Source organism: Oryzias latipes, chromosome 17 (assembly GCF_002234675.1).
Source record: "Oryzias latipes chromosome 17, ASM223467v1".
NCBI lineage: Eukaryota > Metazoa > Chordata > Actinopteri > Beloniformes > Adrianichthyidae > Oryzias > Oryzias latipes.
This window is the reverse complement of record NC_019875.2, coordinates 11,289,071-11,311,117: the sequence shown is the minus strand read 5'-3', so window position 1 is coordinate 11,311,117 and position 22,047 is coordinate 11,289,071. Positions and strand designations below refer to the sequence as shown.

General features: G+C 43.6%; 2 protein-coding genes across 18 annotated transcripts in view; one reads left to right on the top strand and one right to left on the bottom strand.

The window, feature by feature from the left end:
- Positions 1–18,400, bottom strand: part of LOC111949115 (zinc finger protein 2-like) — a 39,786-nt gene extending 21,386 nt beyond the window's left edge. Inside the window, exons 1-3 of one of the 5 annotated variants that reach the window (XM_023965665.1) lie at positions 18,130–18,400; positions 17,994–18,057; positions 12,508–12,771 (exon numbers count right to left, since the gene is read on the bottom strand). In XM_023965665.1, the coding sequence (XP_023821433.1) occupies positions 12,508–12,771; positions 17,994–18,057; positions 18,130–18,270 (469 nt within the window). In that variant the 5' untranslated portion in view covers positions 18,271–18,400. Of the gene's footprint in view, positions 1–12,282; positions 12,772–17,993 lie in introns of those variants that run through there. The other 4 variants (XM_023965664.1, XM_023965663.1, XM_023965662.1 and 1 more) reach the window with 4 other exon arrangements.
- LOC110013423 (zinc finger protein 271) overlaps positions 1–22,047 on the top strand; it is a 253,782-nt gene that overhangs the window by 53,509 nt on the left and 178,226 nt on the right. The gene's annotated exons all lie outside the window — the stretch shown is intronic.

Here is a 22,047-nt window from a genome sequence, read left to right as displayed (position 1 = left end):
GTCTTCTAAATCCATATTACTAAACTGCTTATAAGCTTTGCAAATGTATTAATTAACTTTGTTAACAGTTTATTAATTGCTTTGCAGCACCTCAACTAAAGTGTGGACAGTTTTACCACAAAGCATAAACAGGGCTCGACATAGCCATTTGTCCGCTGGCCCGGTCCTGTTTTTCGATCAGTACGGACCACAAGACTTTATTTTTCACTTGTCCGCTCGTGCCACTAAAATATCTAACGGTTAATATATTTTTCACCTTTTTCAATAAAGTGTATTTTGCGAAAAAGTGTAGATTTACCTCATCTTCATAATTTACTTTTTCTGCTAGTCCTGTGTTAACACTTCAAGGGTTTCTATGGAAAACCTTATATCACACTTCTTCTCTCCCGACTGCGTGCGCGGCTGTCACTGCCGAGCACCACGCGGCACGCGCTCACTCTACTTTTTTTTTTTCAAACTTTATTGAATGTAACAGTTCAATACAAAACAATGTTAAACAGCAACAACGAAGGAACAAGCCAGTGGGTTATTATTACATTTTACACAGATATATTTAAACTGACACACAGTTCAGAGCGCCCCCTGGTGTTTTTTCACCGCGATGATCATAAATCCGACACCGTCACTGAAGTGACTGAAGCATGTCAGAGATAGGGCTGTGACCATAACCGCATCACAGCATCACCGCGGTGATGACCTCATCACCGCACCTTTTGTTTTACGTTTTGCATATGTTGCGTGATTGGAACTATAATAAACACATTAAACGCATTCATCTTTGCTGATAATTTCCTTTTTCTGCTAGTCCTGTGTTCAGACTTTCCTTCTTTCTTTCAGACTGTTCTCTCCTTTTGACCGACCGCGCCTGTCACTCTCTCTCGTAGGCGCGCGCTCTCACTGTCCGCCTCTGCGCTGCACGTGACACGCGGCTCCCTTTACAGTTACACAAACAGGCGCATGCTTTCAGAAGCACACATCCTCATTCTACAACAGAAGTTTCCGTCTTGCAAGGAAATACGACAAATTTACTGCTTTCTAATTATTCATTTCCATTGTAATCATTTCCATTACAAGCTGCGTGCGTTCTTAAGTGCGCGACACGGCCCCCCACCGGAGGATTTTGTGTTGGGGGGGGGGGGTATTACTGTTCTCCTTCACTCTGTAACACTAAACATGAACGCTCTGTTAGATTTCCATGAATATCACTACAAGTTTTGTTTGGGAACTATTTTTTGCAGCGTAACGTTACGTGTCTGTATAAACAACGGCGGAGCCTCCTGCCATTTGTTTTTCATGGGTGTTAGGCTTCACGGCTACCGGAAAGGTGACAGTGTCTGCAGTCTGCTTATTACTGGGCAATACATAATATTTTGAGAAGATGTCTGTACCAGAGTGCACAGGTGAAACTTGCGTGCAGCTCCAGAGCGATCCGCTGCAGAAGAATCAACGCACACTCCCAACACACGTGTGCGCACCTTCCTACTATTCCTACACAAGACACTCCGCGCTTACACACACCGTCAATCTACAACACCTATAGTTAGTTCACAAGTTAGATATGTAGTTGTTAGTTGTTACTGTTATTTGTTGATAAAGAATACTGTGTTCTAATTGTATTTATTTCTGATGCGGCCGCCGGGGGATTTTGTGTGTTTTGTTTTTTTTTTTTTTGGGGTGGGGGGGTGGGTGGGGGGGGGGGGGCTGCGGTTAACCGCGACAACGCGCCCCCTGGTGGTTCATCACCGCGGTGATCAAAAATTCAAAAGGATCAAAATCTGAAAGGAATCAGAGATGGGCAGGTTAACTAATGTCACCATTGGCTAATAAATCTGTCAATCAAACCCATCAGCAAAACAGGCATGCTCGTTTTCATCCAATTCAATTGTTTCTTAAGGCCCGTACACACCGTGAAGAATATTCGCCAGACGTTATTCGCCAGCATTTTTCAACATGTTTTTTTGTGTTCACACCCAGGCGATTTTCGCTGACGATGAGCCGAGCGAACATGCAATTTCATTCCCTGACATTAGATAGCGCTTAATGTAAAACAGAAATACTCCTGTACACAAGGTGGTGCTGCGCAACTTTACGCTTCTTAAAGTCGCTTTTCACTCAGAAGAAGAGAGCAAGTATTTATGCGCTTGTCAGCGCTTGTCAGAATCATACAAAGAAAACATGAATATTTCAAGCACCAGTTGCTCCAACTGAGTCATCCAACACCAGTCTATATGTTTTTGATTCTTTTTATTTGTCTGAATTAAATTAATATATATCTTTTACAGAACGATTGGTGTATGTTTAGTCTGTTTTAATGTTATAAAGTTCTTTTTACAATCTTTATGCTTTGTAGTTTTTGTGGTAAAAACTGTCTTCACTTTAGTTGAGGTGCTGCAAAACAATTAATAAACTGTTAACAAAGTTAATTAATACATTTGTAAAGCTTATAAGCAGTTTAGTAATATGGATTTATAAGACAATGGTCTGACTTTAAATGTTAATAAATCTTATTATTTTGCAAGACATCTATAATGCTAATAAATATCTTTAATTTGTTAAGTTAGTTAATAAAACTTATAAGCTTATGAACACTTAGGCTTGTGTCAGACATCTATAATGCTAATACATATCTTACTAGAACCCCAAACAATAATAAAACTTCTTAATTTGTTAAAAAAGGTTGTTAATAAATCTTATTAAGCATATTAACACTGACACATTTGTTAGGCACCAATAATGCCAATAAATGCATCATTAGCATCTTAAAAACATCCTAATAATAATGCTTGTAAATGTGTTAACTAAGGAATTTAATAAATCTTATTAGACTTATTGTACTAATAAATGTCTTACTAACACCCTATAAATTCATTTATAATGCTTGTTAATGTGTTAACAAAGCTTGTTAAGGAATCTTAATATAAAGTGTTACCGCAACTTGTGTTTTTTTATACTTTATAATCCATTTTTGGCCTGGTGCGACTTATACTCCGCAGCGATTTATAGTCCGGAAAATACGGTAGTTACCATAATTCCTTTCTATTTAATGAATAACTGCAGCTTTCTAGCTTTATTCTAATGTAATTGATCAGACACAACTGAATCAAAAAGGTAAAATGTTAAGATAGGTAGAGTAAGGTAGAATGTTAAGTGTGGGCGGCCGTGGTGCGTGGGCGGCCGTGGTGCAGGGGTAGGGCATTCGACCCATGATCGTTATATTGCAGGTTGATTCCCGCCTTGCACGCCCATGTGTCGAAGTGTCCTTGGGCAAGACATTGAACCCATCCTTGCCTCTGGTGGGAGGTTGGCACCAGTGTTTGGCAGCGGAGCCGCCGCCAGTGTGTGAGTGTGTGTGCATGGGTGAATGGGACTATGACTGTAAAGCAGTGTTTTTCAACCTTTTTTGAGCCACGGCACACTTCAACCTTGACAAAAATCCGGCGGCACACCAGCATTCAAAAAAATAAAATAAAAAGGAGAAACTCGGTCTGTATCGATCTACAGTCCCTCCATAATCTCAGTGAATTTTTGTGATAATTATGGCAGAAAAAGCTGGAAGCTGCAGCTGTTTTTTTAAGATGTAATAAAAGTTAAGTTAAAAGATTTAAAAACTGTTTGATTTGTGGTCGTTGTGGTTTCACGATGTTAAGAGGAGAGAGTTGTGCGCCCAGATACTCACACTGTCACTTTAACCCAATGCATCATGGGAGATGTAGTTCAATAATCCGCCGAATGTAGAGAGACTAGCGTCTCTGAGCTTCATTGTTTTTTTCACTTGTTCCACGGTCTAACACCGGATTCTGTGGTAAACTACACCGCTAAAGACGAACTTTAGCTGGTATTTTTGTTAAAACTGAAAGACTTTTTCAGCAGAATTCAGAACAAGGAAGTGAAAACTTTAACCAGTTCTTATTGGTCAGACTGATGACATGTGATTAAGATCCCAAGAATGATTGGTGGAGACAGTTAAAGGGGCGGAACTTTTCCTAACGCAGCTGAAGCTGTGGCTAAATCGTGGTACCGTCATTCTTATCAAAATGTATTTAATAGAATCAAATAAACACAAAGAAAAAAGTATTTTACGATCTTTCATATTCCCAATTTCTTTGTGTTTTATCAGGGCCTGTAGGGATGAACAAAGAAATTAAATCCTGGAGATGGAAAATGTTGTTAAACCGGTTAATGAGGGCAATGTCCCACGGCACACTTGACCATCTCCCACGGCACACTAGTGTGCCGCGGCACACTGGTTGAAAAACACTGCTGTAAAGCGCTTTGGGCCTTCGAAAGAAGGTAGAAAGCGCTATATAAGATGTCCCTTGCCATGCCACAGACGGTGTGATGCTGTAGTATCGCGAGACCCAGCGAGACGAGTGTGGTGAGTCGACTTGGCGGCGCGTAAGCATTTGAACAAACATTTTCGATCTTGTTTCATTTTTCCGCCATATTAAAATATTTCCTGCTAACTAACATAACCTGTTAAGAGTATTAAGCTTCTGTCAGCCTGGAGGACCTGGAGAATTTCATTGACGAGTGTTTTAATACCTGCAACATGGTGAAGCCCAGAACCGCCACCACCACCCCCTCCGCCAAGCGTGAACGGCCTGAGGACTCTCCCGGGGCTGTGTCCTCTCCAGGCAGCGGAATGAGCGATATCCTGGATTCGATTGATAAAAAGCTCTCCAGCTTTGATTGCCGCCTCAATCTGCTGGAGATCCTCCATAGAGAATTTCAAGGTCTGCGGGAGTCTCTGGAATTCAGCCAGCAGCAGGTGCGGGAGCTCGCAGCGGAGAACCAGGCCCTCAGAGAGACCGTCAAGATCCTGGGCAATGACACCGCCCGTCTCTCCGAGGAGAACCGATCCATCAAGGAAACCCTCCTGGATCTTCAGTCGAGGAGCATGAGGGACAATCTAGTGGTCGCGGGGGTTCCAGAGGAGGTAGGAGAAGACCCCGAGGCCACCGTCAGATCCTTTTTACAGGTCCACCTGAAGCTCCCCAAGGAGGAGGTGCAGAAGATCTCTTTCCACAGGGTTCACCACCTCGGAGGAAGAAGGTCCGACCACCAGCGCCCGCGTCCTATTGTGGCTAAATTCGAACATTTCAAACAGAAGGAGTTGGTGAAGGGCCGCGGACGGGAACTGAAAGGCACGCATTACAGCGTTAATGACCAGTTCCCGGCAGAAATCCTCCGTAGAAGGAAGATCCTGTTCCCGCTGAGGAAGCATCTTGCTGCTGGTTCGAGAGCGATTGTGGCCGTTGACAAACTTTACGTGGACGGCCGGCTGTTCCGGGACCCGGAGATCACCCCCTGGCTGTGCTGAAGGCTTTCAGACCCGCGCTGAGAACATCTGCGCTGCCCAGAAGAAACCCGCTAAACTTACTTCAATGAATGGAAAACCGGATCATCAATAATCCACACCTCGATCGCAGGAAAACAGTCTTTTTTTTTTTCTTCGTCACCTCAGTCCTACTGATGTTTCTATTGTTCTTTTGTTGTTGTTTTCGTTTTCCCTTCTATCTTTTTTTTTCTTTCCTATACTCTCCTCCCCCCCTCTCCCCCCTCATTATATGTAAATCACCTGGAAGCAACTCATCCTCGGTAAGTATTTATTTATGCACGGAACGGGCGCGCGCACACACAAGCGCACACAGGGGCGTGCACATGCGATCCCGCACACACACGCCGACATACTGCAATCACCTCACACAGGCTCTCATAGGACGCACGCGACACGCAGCTCATATAGCCAGAAAACGTTCACGCGCACAGCGCTTCTCAATGCGGGCACGCGCACACGGACTGGTACACAAGCACTACTTAGCTTTATACCTTTTCAGTCAGAGCAGTTATGAACAGTCTTAACATCGTTAGCTGGAATGTGCTTGGACTTGGCTCTGAGCCAAAGAGACTGAAAGTGTTAAATCACCTGGATGGTCTAAAAGCAGATATAGCTCTACTGCAGGAGACCCATTTATCAAATTCTTTGAATCACCTTATGTGCTGCTTACAATTTCCAGTTATATACTCTGCCAGTTACAACTCCAAACAACGAGGAGTTGCTGTTTTAATTAATAAAAATCTTAATTTTACTCATAAGGATACAGTTACTGACCCAGAAGGCAGATTTGTAATCATTAATATATCCATTCAGAACAAGGACTTTTGTATAGTGAGTGTATATGGCCCTAATGTTGATGACTCTTCCTTCTTTCACAGATTCTTCACCTCACTCTCAGTTCACTCTGACTCCACAATCATTATAGGAGGAGACTTCAACCTTGTTTTGGACCCTGAACTTGACAGACTCAGCACAGCAGCAAATCAGCGTACAGGGCGATCTGCAAGTATTCTAAAGCAGTACATGAATGGTCTGGGTCTCTGCGACGCGTGGCGCTCATGTCACCCAAGCACTAAAGGGTTCACCTTTTTTTCTCCAGTCCACTATTCACACTCCCGTTTAGACTATTTATTAATCAGTAACTCTCTTTTAAAAAATATTCAAAGCTCCAATATCCATCCAATTATTATCAGTGATCATGCACCAGTCTCTGTAACCAGTCTCTGTCATTTCTAGGGAAAAATCCACACCCTCTGGTACAACCTGGAGGTTTAATACGTCTCTGTTAAAGGACCAGGAATTTCTTGAATTCTTTAAAAAAGAGTGGGCAACCTTCTTAGACGTCAACAATACTCCAGACATCCCACCGTGCGTTCTTTGGGAAACAGCAAAGGCAGTCATGAGAGGGAAAATCATTTCTTATTCAACGCACAAAAAACGCAAAGAGAAAGCAGATTTATTAGAATTAGAAAATAAAATCAAAACCCTGGAGACTGCTTATGCTGCTTCTGCACAGGAACACATTCTGGGAGATCTGAAAAATTTAAAGCTGCAGTTAAATGACATCATTAATAAACGAACACAATTTCAAATACAAAGGCTACGACTTGAAAGATTTGAAAACTCTAATAAATCTGGCAAATTTCTGGCTAATCAGCTTAAAATTAATAGAGAAAAGTCATCAATCACCTCTATTATGGACCAAACAGGAAATGTCACCCATGACCCGGTCAAAATTAATAACGCATTTGAAAACTTTTATAAAAACCTGTACACACCGCAGATCAATCCGTCAGAGCAAAGTATTGACTCATTTCTTAATAATGTAAACCTACCCAGGCTAAATGAGGATCAAATCACAAACTTAGATTCTCCGCTCTCGCTGTCTGAACTTCATGAAGATCTGTTACTTATGCCCAATGGTAAAGCACCAGGGCCTGACGGCTTTCCTGCTGAGTTTTATAAAGAATTCTGGGAACAACTGGCACCAACATTTTATAAAACTGTCACATCTATTAATGAGAGCCAATCAATGCCACCTAACATGAACTCAGCCAACATAATTCTTCTTCTAAAACCAGACAAAGATCCCACTAGTCCTTCAAGCTATCGCCCTATTTCTCTAATCAATGCAGATGTAAAAATTATCTGCAAAGCACTAGCACAGAGAATAGAAAAAATCACTCCTCACATAATTCACTTCGACCAGACTGGATTCATCAAAGGCAGACACTCGGATGATAATGTCCGTAGACTAGTTAATATAATAGACTTTGCCACCATTGAAAACCAGGAAATGACGGTACTATCGCTGGATGCTGAAAAAGCCTTTGACAGAGTTAATTGGAAGTTCCTTATTGCTGCCCTCCATAAGTTTGGTTTTGGAGAAGCATTCATCAATTGGATCAAAATATTATATCACAACCCCAATGCATCAGTTAGAACTAATAAACAGGTTTTTTCTTGGAAGAGGAACCAGACAGGGCTGCCCACTCTCTCCTTCTCTTTTTGCTATATTCATTGAGCCTTTAGCTGCAGCAATAAGACAGAATGAGAGCATTATAGGAATAAAAACCAAACACAGCCATCATAAAATTAGTCATTATGCGGATGACATATTACTGTTTTTAAGGAATTTACATTCTGTAAATGAAACAGCAATGATCATAAATGAATTCTCCTCCATATCAGACTATTCCAATAATTGGAATAAGTCTGTTTTATTACCACTCAACAGGAATATGGAACAAACACTCACAATTCCAGTTAAAACAGGAAATATCAAATATCTGGGTATCTACTTTTCCCCCAAACTATCAGAACTGGTGCAGCTAAACCACACCCCATTACTGAAAAGCATACAGGACGATCTAACACGCTGGACCATCCTGCCTCTGTCCCTTATGGGCAAGGTAGCCACGGTTAAAATGAAAATCGTGCCCAAAGTTAATTATCTCTTCTCAATGATTCCCACACAAACGCCATTAAAATGGTTCAAAACATTAGACTCATCCATATCAAGCTTTCTATGGAACAACAAACCTGCAAGAATTAGTCTAAAAACTTTAAAATCTGCAAAAAGCTGTGGAGGATTAGAACTACCTAATTTCCACAAATACTTTCTTGCAAATAGATTACAATATATCTTAAAATGGTTAAAAAATAATCCAGAAACCAACTCATGGTTAGACTTGGAACAGGCGTTATGTGGAAAGATCAACCTGTCACAGCTACCATTTATTAGCCAAACAGTTAAAAAACAGGATTGTTTCAAAAGCATTAATATAAATGCCACCTTAACAGCCTGGTGGGAATTTCTCAAAATATCAAAATCATCAATTCAACCGTGCAAAATGACACCCATCTGGAACAACCCGGACATCCTTATTAACAAAAAAATGATTCACTTCCCAGCTTGGCAAGCAGGGGGCATAAAACAACTAGAGCACGTAATTATTGATAGAAGATTCATAACTCCCCAGGAACTTCAAGACAAACATGGAATAAATAACTTCTTGGAATATCAGCAACTTAAATCAAGTATTACTAAAAAGTATAAAATTAAAGACGACGATTTAAAGCTACCAGATATAGTTACCACTCTGATTAATTTTTCAATGAATAGAACTCTCTCCAAAATATACAAACTTTTATGTAATTTAGATAACAATATTGCCCTTCCAACAAAAAAATGGGATGCAGATTTGAGCATCAGCACAGATGAAAGCTTCTGGTCAGAACTCTGTCTAAACACCTTTAAACTGACAAAAAGTCCAAATCTGCAGCTAATCCATCTCAAAACTCTTCACAGAATTTACTACACTGGACAGAGGATGTTCAAGATGGGTCTCAGTAACTCAGACATTTGCGAGCACTGTGATAATAATCTACCCGACAGCTACATGCACGCACTGTGGTTCTGCACTCCTGTCCAGGCTCTCTGGCAGCAGGTATGTGCCGATTTATCAGTCTGGCTTAAGGTTTCAATCACTGCCTCACCGTCACTTTGTGTGCTTGGTGACATGAGTGCCATCGATATAGAAGAAGGATTAGCATCTATCATTTTCATAACTCTTTGTATTGCCAAAAAAACTATTTTAATAAATTGGAAAAACAAGAAAAATATAAACATAAGTCAACACAGAAATCTGCTGTTTGATCATATCAGCTTGGAAAAAATGTCAGCCCAAAGCTCAAGTAACTTTGAAAGAATTCAGTCTCTCTGGTCTCCTGTGGTTGACTCCATGACTTAGGGGGTGGGGGGCTTGGTCGTCGCTGCTCCTTGCCCTTCTGCCGTGGTTTGGGGTGGGGGTCGGGGCTTCCGGTGCCTGGCGGGGGCGGTGGGGGGCTCCGTTGGTCGGGGGTCGGGTCCGGTGCCTGGGTGGGGCGGGCTGGGGCGCTGCGTGGTCCTCTGGGCTTGGGTGTGGGGGTGCGTGGTGGGGGGGTGGGGTGGTGGTCTGGCTTGGCTTGGGGGGGTGGTCCCTTTGCCTGTGCTGGGGGGGGTTGGCGGGGGGCCCTGCTCGGGTGGGGGGGGCCCAGCGGCGCCGGATGGGCTGGCCATCTGCACCTGGGGCTGGGATCGGCCCTTCCCTGGCTCTGGGACGGGACGGGACAACCCTCTCGGGGCCCCCGGTCGCTCTGGGTGTCACCCGCTTCGGCTGCGGGGTCTGGGGTGGGGTGGGGGGCTTGTCGGCCCTGTCCTGTGGGGGGGCGTTCTGGGGGGGAGGGGGGGCCCATTATTAGTACGGGTCGGGGGGGCTAACGGGTCGGGGTCTCCGCTGAGGCAATCAGTGGTTGCCTCGGCCGGTTGGCCTCCTCGGTCCCGTCGAGGCCTGACCAGAGCTCTTCTAGGGCCGGCGTCTGGGGGTGGGGGCCTGGGCTTGCTCCGGGGGGGGCGACGCTTTCTGGCTCCTCTCTCTCTGTGTGGGGTGGGTGGTGCCGGGCCTGGGGTGTCGGCGCCTCCGGGGGTGGGGCCCCTGGGCTGGGTGGCCCTGGCCCCTTTGCTGGGGGTGGGCTGGGGGACGGCTGTTTGACCACCGGGGGACAGTCTACCAGCTGTCCCCAACTTACCCCCTTCCTTATATAACCTCATATTAGGGTGAGGGGGTGGGGGGTCTAGCCTGCGATGCGCCTTGGGGGGGGGCTACTTGGGAGTGGCCCCCCTCCTATGGTTGCCGTATGGAGTGGGCCCCCCCTCTTTCGGTTTTATTTGCACCTTAGACATGTAGGGTCCTTGGTAGGGGGGGTGCTTGGACATCACTGCAAGCAAGCAGTAGATGTCCTCCTGGCACCCTACCCGCCAATTTTAACCGCACCTTAGACATTTAGGGCCCCTTGGTGTGGAGGGTGAGGGGACATCACTGTGAGTAATCAGGAGATGTCCCCTTAGTGCCCTACTCGCCAATTTTAACTGCACCCCCCTTAGTACACACACCCCTCCCCCTTCAATATATACATTCAAACATAAACACACACACATGCACACAAACACCCTCTCAAACACCCATACACGCACACACATTTTACAAGGAAGGTGGGACCTGGGTCCATCTGTCCCCTATCCCTTCCCTGATGGGGGGTGCGGGCCCCTTGGCGATGGCGGCCGTGTCCCTTGGGTGCCGGCTCCCTGGGCCCGGCGGTGCTCTCTCCGCGCGGTGGGGGGGTTCATATTACACCTGAGCCGGGGGTGTTCGTGTCCCTGGGGGGTGGGTCCTGGTCCTTGCCCCTGGGCGCTGGGCCCCGCCAAACTTCCAACATGGCCGAGCCTGGTCGGGCCATATTTATAACACCCCTTGTGGGCCGCCCTTTTTTCCCCGGGGTTCCCCCCTCCTGGGCGGGGGCGGCGGGCCCCTGCCTTGCTCCTACCTGGACCAACCGTGGGCCGGGTGGGTGGCTGCCTGGAGTGCGGAGCGGGTCTCCCTTGGGGGGTCCTGGCTCGTACCTGGGGTCGGGGCGGGGGGATGCCCGGAACTCCTGGGTGGTGGTGGGGTGCTCGTCTGGGGCTGTGGGCGTCCCTCTCCGGTGGGGCCCTGCGTTGGGCTCCTCCGGCGCGGCGGGGGGCTGCTTTCCTGGCTGGGCTGGGGCGGCGCTCTCTTTCCCTCTGCGCCTCCCTGCTCTCTGGCTCTGGGGGCCTCGCGGCGGTCCTGCTGGCCCTGGCCTGGGTGGCGGTCTTGGTCGCCCGGGGGGCGGTTGTTCCCTGCCTGTTCCCGTGTGGCGTTGGGGGAATTCCGGCTGCCGCTGCTGCTGCGGCGGGGGTCTGGGTGTGGGGGTGGCTGGGCGCTCCTCCTCCTTCTTTTCACATTCCACCATCCATTTTAGAAGAACATAAACACTCACTTGAGCACAGGTGTTAGCTCACCTTTGCACTAATAGTTTGCATGATTGAATGAATGAAAGATTTCACACTAGTTGGTTTAAAGGCATAGGTATGCGTTCGTGAACACTATCTGTTTTGTGTGCATGTTGACATGTGGACATTTTTGCGGCTAGCAGGTGTGTTGATAATATTTGAGTGTGTGTGAACAGGCCCCGCCCTTTCTGTACTACATTTGAACCGTACCGTAACGATAAACAACCAGTAAACCTGTCTGCTCTATGCTGCTTCATGGTCTTACCCCCCTTCCCCTCCTATTATCACCCTCCTACCCCCCCCTCTCTCTAACGTCCCTCTCTCTTCTTCCCCTCTTTCCTTTTCCGTCCGGTCCAACACTAAAGATTTTCAAACATGATTGAAATTAATAAAGTTTGGCCTCAATTACAAAAGGGGTTTATTCAGACATACCTTTGGTTTGTCTGAAGATGAATAACCCCTCTTGTTAAAATAAAATATGTCCAACACAAGAGGCCCTCAGCTCTCATCTGTTTGCCTAGCTGTTGGACAGGACAAGTAAAAAAAAAAAAAAAAAAAAAAGAAATATATAAGTATACGCCATTTACCATTTACCATTTACCAAGATCCATAGACATACTGGTTAATGCAGTAAACCAGTTCAAGATGCTCAAGCATGTCAAATTTATAAGATTAGGAAACTCCTCCACACTCACAGAGGAGCCGCTCAGGCTGGGGAGTACAGAGTCACTGACAGCAGCAGAAAACAGGGACTTTTCTCCTCCTTTGCTTTGTTTCTTAGGAATAAAAAACATTCTTAGAACAGTTACAGTTTACGTACCTATTCGTTCCAGCTTTATGACAGGAATCATGGTGATGTTCCTCTGGTGATGCTGATGTTCCAACAAATCAGACTTGAACTCCATCTTCACATCAGTCTCCTGATTCAGGAGCAGCTGCTCTCCCTCCTGGTTACTGCAGAGTTCCTCTGGTTCTTCTTTTATCTGTAGAGGGTCTGGTTCTGCTTGGTCCAGACTGGAATGTCTCTCCCGTTTATGGAGGTGCCATTTATTCTCATCCTCACACAGATGCTGCTGTTGAACATCTGGGGGTAGAAGCCACAGAAAGATAATGCTTTAAAAAAAAGAGAGATGCATCCTAACGGAGTTTACTGCTTCACCAACAAAAATGATATTAAATAGATCACAATTTTAAGTTACTAAGAACATAAATGAAACAAAGCCACCTCATTTCCGTTGTAGCTGTTGTATACAAAGACACAAAATGCATTATTTAACAAATTTAAGACAATTAATAACACATAAACATAAGCATAATGGAAAAGTGAAAGAGTGAAGTTAAGTGAAAAAAGTGATGTTTCAACCCTATTTTAATTACATTTGAGGAATACTGTTTGTTCTTTAGACTAACAATTGCTCCTACAGATACTCATAAACACAGATGTGCTTTAACCCAATTCATTCATTTTCCTTATCACTTCAGAATGGAAAAAAAAAACATAAAAACAAAAAACTTATCTGATAAGTTATACTTCACATACCTGTTTGGGCAAACCCCTCAACCAAACGTCTCTCCTTGCACGTTATCATCCTATATAATACCACCTAAATTATTTTACTTTATTTGTTTACATCCATCCATCTATCCATCCATCCATCTTCCTCCACTTATCCGGGACCGGGTCGCGGGGGCAGCAGTCTAAGCAGAGATGCCCAGACTTCCCTCGCCCCAGTCACTTCCTCCAGCTCCTCTGGGGGAACCCCGAGGCGTTCCCAGGCCAGCCTAGAGACATAGTCTCTCCAGCGTGTCCTGGGTCTTCCCCGGGGCCTCCGCCCAGTGGGACATGCCCGGAACACCTCTCCAGGGAGGCGTCCAGGAGGCACCCGGACTAGATGCCCGAGCCACCTCAACTGGCTCCTTTCGATGTGGAGGAGAAGCGGTTCTACTCCGAGCTCTCCGCGGGTGACCGAGCTTCTAACTTTAGGTTAAGAACTTGACCCCGGTTCTCTGAAACATGAGTGAGGTATCTCACTATGGGACACGCCCCCTGCGCTGTCCCCCAGAAGCTCTTTTTCATTACGCCAGTCTTGACTGGCAGACAGAAGGTGACGTCTGCTCTCAGGAGGCGGGACTTCCTCCTGCTATAAGAGACGGACGCCATCTTCTCTCCTCAGTCTAAGTAAGCACACCTCTTCTCGCTTCAGATTTTCTGAAGCCAGCCGTCCTCTCCACATATATGCACAGCGCCCGCACAGGGCACAATGTGTGAAGCCTCTCTTGCTCCGTAGAGGAAAAAGGAGGCGGATTGAATTCCAAAAACTCAATGGGGTGGCAAGGTATGGTAGAGTTGAAAACCTTGGGCATAAATGCCGGATTCGGTTTCAACAAAACCTTAGAATCCCCTCTGGAGAACTGCAAACAGGACGGGTGAACTGACAACGCATGGATGTCGCTCATTCGCTTAGCAGAAGCTAGTGCAATAAGCAGAGCTGTTTTAAAAGAGAGCGCTTTGAGGCTGACTTGCCTCAGTGGCTCAAACGGTGTGCACGACAGTGCGTCTAGCACCACCGGTAAATCCCAAGGAGCAACAAGGCTTTTCGACACCGGTCGGAGCCGAGGTGCGCCCCTCATAAACTGACAAATAAGCGGATGCTGGCCCACTGTTTTGTCATTAAAACCTATGTGACAGGCGGATATGGCCGCCAGATACACTTTAATGGTGGAAAAGGACAAACCTTTTTCAATCAGTTCCTGAAGGAACGATAGAATGACTGGGACGGGGCTCTGGAAAGGCATTACGGCCATTTTTACGCACCAGTCCTCAAAAACGCGCCATTTGGTGCCGTAGGCGGAACGGGTAGACCGCGCTCTGGCACTCTGGATCGTGTCCATGACGTTCTGTGGGAGTCCCGCTGCCATGAGATTCAGCCTCTCACGGGCCAGGCCCACAGAGCCAGGCGTTCCGGATGAGGATGAAAAATTTCCCCGCGGGCCTGCGACAGGAGGTCCCTGCGTGAAAGCACAGGCCACGGTTGGCTGTGCAGCATCTGAATGATGTCCGCTAGCCAGTGTTTCCCGGGCCACCGAGGGGCTACGAGGATGAGAGAGTGTTTCCCCTCCCGAACCCTGGTGAGGGTAGGGGCAATCAACTCCAACGGTGGGAACGCATACAGAAGTCGGCACTCGTGCGCTAGAGCGTCGACCCCCGGGGGGGCTCTGGTCCGTCAGAGAGTAGAACATTTGACACTGAGCGTTCTCCGCTGACGCAAAGAGATCGACCTCTGCTTGACCGTAAATGCTCCACATCTGGGCTACCACCTGGCTGTGGAGCTTCCATTCCCTGTAACGCGGGTTCCCTCTGGAGAGCAGGGCGGCTCCCCGGTTCATGGATGGCCCGCAGCGACAAAAGTCGGGAGCTGCTCCACATAATCAGTCTGTGTGCTAGCGTGTGGAACTGAAATGAGCGCAGCCCTCCTTGTCTGTTGATATACGCCACCACTGTGGTATTGTCGGTCCTGACTAAAACATGGCCCCCTTTCAGGAAGGGTAAGAAATGTTTCAGTGCAAGAGACACCGCCAGGAGTTCCAAGCAGTTGATGTGAACTGATCGCATGTGGGAGCACCACAGACCGTTCACTGTCCTGCCCTCGTGAGTGGCTCCCCAGCCTGTCAGCGAGGCGTCTGTGGTGATCATGGCCGGCCCTCCCTATACGCGAATTACGCAGCCGCGTAGGGCCCCCGTCACCAGCAGGGCCCAGAAGTGGCGACAAAAATTAAATTAAAAAAGACCCAAATCTGGCAACCCATTTCATAGAACTTCCTTACCAACGTGTGCTCTGAATGTTGTGCAAAAGAAAGTTGCCTGCACTTTAATGATCCCCCCTGTCAGCACACATGAACCAATTTGGCAACCCAAATAATGACGTTACACCATTTAGCAACGATTGGTCAACATAATTGCATCTGAGCCTGGTACGGTGTGCATTTACTAGCGCATTTTGTTTCAATAAAGTTGGGGAAAAGAAAAAAACAAGCACATTTTGTAACGCTGATCAAAGCGACAACAAGGAAACGTCATGCCTCAGAGACTTTATCCATCAGGAGCGGAAAAAAGATAAAGAACTTCAACATCAATCACAAGGTAAGTTTGGAGGATGTTGAGGCTTTATTTTTACATTATCCAGCATTTCTGTGTAAGCGATCTGAGGTGAAGTTTGCACATAAACGACCCCGTCTGTCGTAATTTCCCAGAAAACTCGAAAATAATTTTGATACCCAAGTTTCCAAGATGAGGTCGCACATGACCTTCTAAAACTGCGGAGAGTAAAGAAAAGTAAATAATGACAACTATATGGTGGCTGAAAAATGTTTTAACTCACGTTATCGTTTTGTTTCATTGTTGTGCTAACACATATTTAGTGCGTTCTGCATTTTCCAGTTTATTACAGCATAAAAACTACTGTTTATCTGTTATAGACAGTCAGGTAGTCAGAGTTTTACAACAATGAGTGTGTCTTAAAATCTTGCATTGGCATGAAATATGGAGAATAAAAACTACCAAATACATAGGAAATAAACTAAAGGTTCTCATCTATAAATGACAAACAAAATAAATGTACTAATTTTAAAATTATGAACATACAAAATAATACAAAAAGAAGTGTATAAAAGGCTTATATTTCCACTTATTCTCAAATTAGTGTTCACATTTTATTATTTATAAATGGGTACATTTATTTCTTATTTGTATTTTGCAGTTTTGATTCTACATAATGATGATGTTTTGCACAGTTTTGTCTCAGCCGACAGTTTCTTCTGCTCTCAAAAAGTATCAAAAAGTATTGGAGGTGGTGCAGCATCCACATCCCAAGATGTTCCTGACATCACTGAAGATGGAATCTCAGGTAATTTTAAAAGCATGTAAAGTAATAAAAAAAACAGTGTCTGCATATCCCCTTTTTTCATAAACAGCAGCTGAAGAGTATGGAGCTCCAAACTGTTCATAATTAAATTAAGAAATATCACCTCATGCAAATATACAATCAAACAATAAATCTCTCATAAATATATAAAAAGATCGTGAAATTGTGAAAAACCTGCACACAGATTTTAAACGAGCTAATATATTATTAGTATTCTGCTTTAGGTATTTTATTAGCTTTATCATTGATTATTGTATAATAATAATTCTTGTTTTTTAGATGCAGAAGAAACTCCTGTCATCACATCTACTGTTGAAAGGGAAAACATTTGACTGTTTGACTTTTCACTGTTTGCTTTGTTGAAGTTCTGTCTCTCATGTTCCAGAGGCTCCAAGAGAGGCGTGAATGGAAGAGGAGCCTACTGGATCCAAGATTCCACCTACCGGTACCTCAACTCCAGTTGGTCAAGCTGAATGACCAACCACAGTCTCTGATCCAGAAAGAATTATTTGGTGCAAAGAGGTCCTTTTCAGACTGGGAAAGACTCTGACTTTCCAAAATCCCCCTCATTGAGCTGTTGTTTTCTTTAAGTTGGATTGTTTTATTGTTATCCGATTTGGTATTCAGTTGCTGTTATATATATCTATATACATTTGTCACATATTTTTTTCTTTGCATTTAAAATTTGTTTGGCACCAGTAAATGTGCATCCAACATGCAGGCAATTTACTGTATTCAATTCTTTGGCAGCAACAATAATTCACAAATGTATTAATAGAGATATCTCATTTATATTTCAACAACAGTTGCGTTTTTTTGCTGCTGCTGATCAGTTAGAGGGCCCACAAATTAAATTTCGCTTAGGGCCCCCAGAAGACCAGGGCCGGCCCTGGTGGTGATCACCTGTCTTGTTTGCACGGTTCCCATGACAACACCCGTGGTGAGGAAGGAGATATCCCTCCACTTGTGTAGGGCGAGAATGCACGTAACCGAAGCAAGCACTTGCCGGTGACCATGGCGGGCGGGGCTTAGATTGAGCAACGCCACCCACAGCTGAAAAGGACACATGTGTAAGCGACCAAAAGGGATGACGGACAGAGCCAATGCCATCAGCCCGAGGAGTCTGAGGCACAGTCTGAATGTTATCCACGCTCCCCTGCGGAACTGTGACAGACACGCCCGGAAGGCTGTCACTCTCTCCGCTGAGAGTCGCGCTCTGAACTCGACCGAGTTCAGATTTGAGATTTGAGATTTGAGGAATACTGTGTGTTCTTTAGACTAACAATTGCTCCTACAGATACTCATAAACACAGATGTGCTTTAACCCAATTCACTTACAGAATAAAAAAACAGAAACTTATCTGATAAGTGATACTTCACATACCTGTTTTGTGTAAGTCTGTCTCAGCATTTCTGATCCCCAGGCAGTACTGATAATGTGACAGTTCCTTGAACTGAAACATAATCCTTTTACAATCTCTGAAATTCTCTTCACATTTAGACTTTAATTCTGCATTTACATCAGCATCCTGATTCAGCCAGAGCGACTCTTCCTCCTGATTAATGCACAGTTCCTCTGGTTCCTCTTTGAATTGTGGAGGTTCTGGTTCTGCTTGGTCCAAACTGGAGGCTCTCTCCTGGTCAGAGCTGTCATTCATCATGTATTCCTTGCATAAAGAAAAACACAAAAGAACAAAGACATTAAGACAAGAATAAAAATGTTATAACCATTTCGAAATTGACTGTTATAACATGAAAAGTCTAGTTATACAGTAGCTTTATCGGATTTAATTAGCATCGGCTTGAAGTCAATACAAATGCAGATTGTAAATTAAAAAACTAATGTATGAAAACAGTTTTAAACTCCAAAGTAGTCATTGTAAAGTTAAAGAAATACTAACATTTGGAGAACAATCATTTTGTATATTTGAAACTTGGAATGACAAAAAAACCCTCTAAACCTGAAGCTGTTACCCAGTGAAAAAAAGTTTTTTAGTATCAGATGCTATTTTGTATTTTCAACATTTGCTTTTCTGTTTCTTTCACTCCTGGCTTTCAGTCCTCAGTTTATGGTTCAACTCAAAGGAGGAAAAGATAATACAAAATCATTGACAAAACCATATTTGGTACAGTATATCGTTTTAACCTCTGTTTTAATATCTATTTAAATGGATGATCAAAGCATTTGATATACAGAAATGCCTTTAATGCATGATGGTCACGTGACGATGGCGCTATGCATCGATCATCTATGACTGGATAATGTTAACGCGCTGAGCAGGGACAGGGTTCAAACAATAGTTTTCAGAATCTTAAAGTGTGGGTGACATGGCCTATTTTAATAAGCCAAAATATAGTAAATAGTCTCTATTTCATGTTGCGATTGTTTTTAATATTTTTCGAAAAAGAATAAATAGCGAAAAACGCGATATAAACAACGAGGACGGCCGCCGGCTTCACGCATTCCGCCGACTTCGCGCCGCCATGTTTGTGACGTAACGAAAGGCAGACAACATGGCTAGCACCGATAGCGAAGCACAGAGTGATGCAATTCACTAATTACTTTAACAACAAATACATATATATGTGATCAGGGCCGGCCCTGGTCTTCTGGGGGCCCTAAGCGAAATTTAATTTGTGGGCCCTCTAACTGGTCAGCAGCACCAAAAAACGCAACTGTTGTTGTAATATAAATGAGATCTCTCTATTAATACATTTGTGAATTATGGTTGCTGCCAAATAATTGAATACAGTATATTGCCTGCATGTTGGATGCACATTAAGTGGTGCCAAACAAATTTTAAATGCAAAGAAAAAAAATCAATGACAAATGTATATAGATATATAGATATATATGTTTTAATGTATTATTAGGCAGTCAACAAATGACATTCACAAAACTCCAACTTATTAAAAACAGCAACTTAATAGCAAATCAAATGACAATAAAACAATCCAACATAAAGAAAACAACAGCTCAATGAGGGGGAGTTTGGAAAGTCAGAGTCTTTCTCAGTCTGAAAAGGACCTCTTTGCACCAAATCCATTCTTACTGGATCAGAGAGTGTGGTTAGACATTCAGCTGGACCAACTGGATTTGAGGTAGGTGGAATTTTGGATCCAGTCGGCTCCTCTTCCATATACGCCTCTCTTGGAGCCCCTGGAACATAAAAGACAGAACTTCAATAAAAGCAAACAGTGAAAAGTCAAACAGTCAAATGTTTCCCCTTTCAACAGTAGATGTGGTGACAGGAGTTTCTTCTGCAGCTAAAAAACAAGAATTATTATTATACAATAATCAATGATAAAGCTAATAAAATATATTTAGCAGAATACTAATAATACTTTAGTGGCTCATTTAAAATCTGTGTGCAGGTTTTTCACAATTTCATGATCTTTTGATATATTTATGAGAGGTTTATTGTTTGATTGTATATTTGCATAAGGTCATATTTCATTAATTTAATTATGAACAGTTTGGAGCTCCATACTCTTCAGCTGCTGTTTATGAAAAAAAGGGTTTATGCAGACACTGTTTTTTTTATTACTTTACATGCTTTTAAAATTACCTGAGATGACATCTTCAGTGAAGTCAGGAACATCTTGGGATGTGGACGCTGCACCACCTCCAATACTTTTTGATACTTTTTGAGAGCAGAAGAAACTGTCGGCTGAGACGGAACTGTGCAAAACATCATCATTATGTAGAATCAAAACTGCAAAATACAAATAAGAAATAAATGTACCTACTTATAAATAATAAAACGTGAACACTAATTTGAGAATAAGTGGAAATATAAGCCTTTTATACACTTCTTTTTGTATTATTTTGTATGTTCATAATTTTAAAATTAGTACATTTATTTTGTTTGTCATTTATAGATGAGAACCTTTATTTCCTATGTATTTGGTAGTTTTTATTCTCCATATTTCATGCCGATGCAAGATTTATGACACACTCATTGTTGTAAAACTCAGACTACCTGACTACCTGTCTATAACAGATAAACAGCAGTTTTTATGCTGTAATAAACCGGAAAATGCAGAACGCACTAAATATGTGTTAGCAAAACAATGAAACAAAACGATAACGTGAGTTAAAACATTTTTCAGCCACCATATAGTTGTCATTATTTACTTTTCTTTACTTTCCGCCGTTTTAGAAGGTCATGTCCAACCTCATCTTGGAAACTTGGGTATCAAAATTATTTTCGAGTTTTCCATTGGAAATTACGACAAAGGGGGTCGTTTATGTGCAAACTTCACCTCAGATCGCTTCGTATTTTACGTAAATTGCGCAGCTGCACAGAAATGCTGGATAATGTAAAAATAAAGCCCCAACATCCTCCAAACTTACCTTGTTATGGATGTTGAAGTTCTTTATCTTTTTTTAGCTCCTGGTGGTGGATAAAGTCTCTGAGGCATGACGTTTTCTTGTTGTCGCTTTGATCAGCGTGACAAAATGTGCTGTTTTTTTTTCTTTTCCCCAACTTTATTGAAACAAAATGCGCTCGTAAATGCACACCGTGCCAGACTCAGATGCAATTATGTTGACCAATCGTTGCTAAATAGTGTAACGTCATTATTTGGGTTGCCAAATTGGTTCATGTGTGCTGACAGGGGGGATCATTAAAGTGCAGGCAACTTTCTTTTGCACAACATTCAGAGCACACGTTGGTAAGGAAGTTCTATGAAATGGGTTGCCAGATTTGGGTCTTTTTTAATTTAATTTTTGTCGCCACTTCGGGGCCCTGCTGGTGACGGGGGCCCTACGCGGCTGCGTAATTCGCGTATAGGGAGGGCCGGCCATGTATGTGATCATCTTACATGTACAGGGACTGGTTGCGGTTCATCTATCTCCATTTCCTCTTGAATATGTTCAGGCACTTCAACTGGTTGGGCTAGAAGCTCCTGTACTTCCTGGAATATTGTCATAGATATTGTTAGTCCTCTTCCTGTTACTAGTTGTCTTGCTGCTAAACAGCTTATAATTAATTGTGTGAAATGTGTACAGGCAACATTTAATTAAAATGAAGGATTATTCAGTATAAAGATCTGTTACTCTAGGGCCTAGGCCTATGTATAATATAGCATAGGGAAATTTTTATATCAATATATATACCGTATATATATTAAACGTTAAACTCACTCTCTTTTGTAATAAATAAATTTTGTAATAAACATTAAACTCACTCTCTTTTGTGCCAGCTTTTCGGTCACAGATTTTCTCTTTTTGTACTGGCTGCTGCCAGTGCTGGTACTGGGCGTTTCTGTTTCGGACGTTCCCACTAGCGATCTCTTGAAAATGGTGGGGATTGCGTTCGGTTTCAATACTTTTTTATATCTGACATGCATTCCCATATCTTTCATGAGCTGTGGTGTTTCTTCAAAACAGTCTGCCTCAAAATGTTCGCTGCATAAAGTTGACGAAGCAGTTG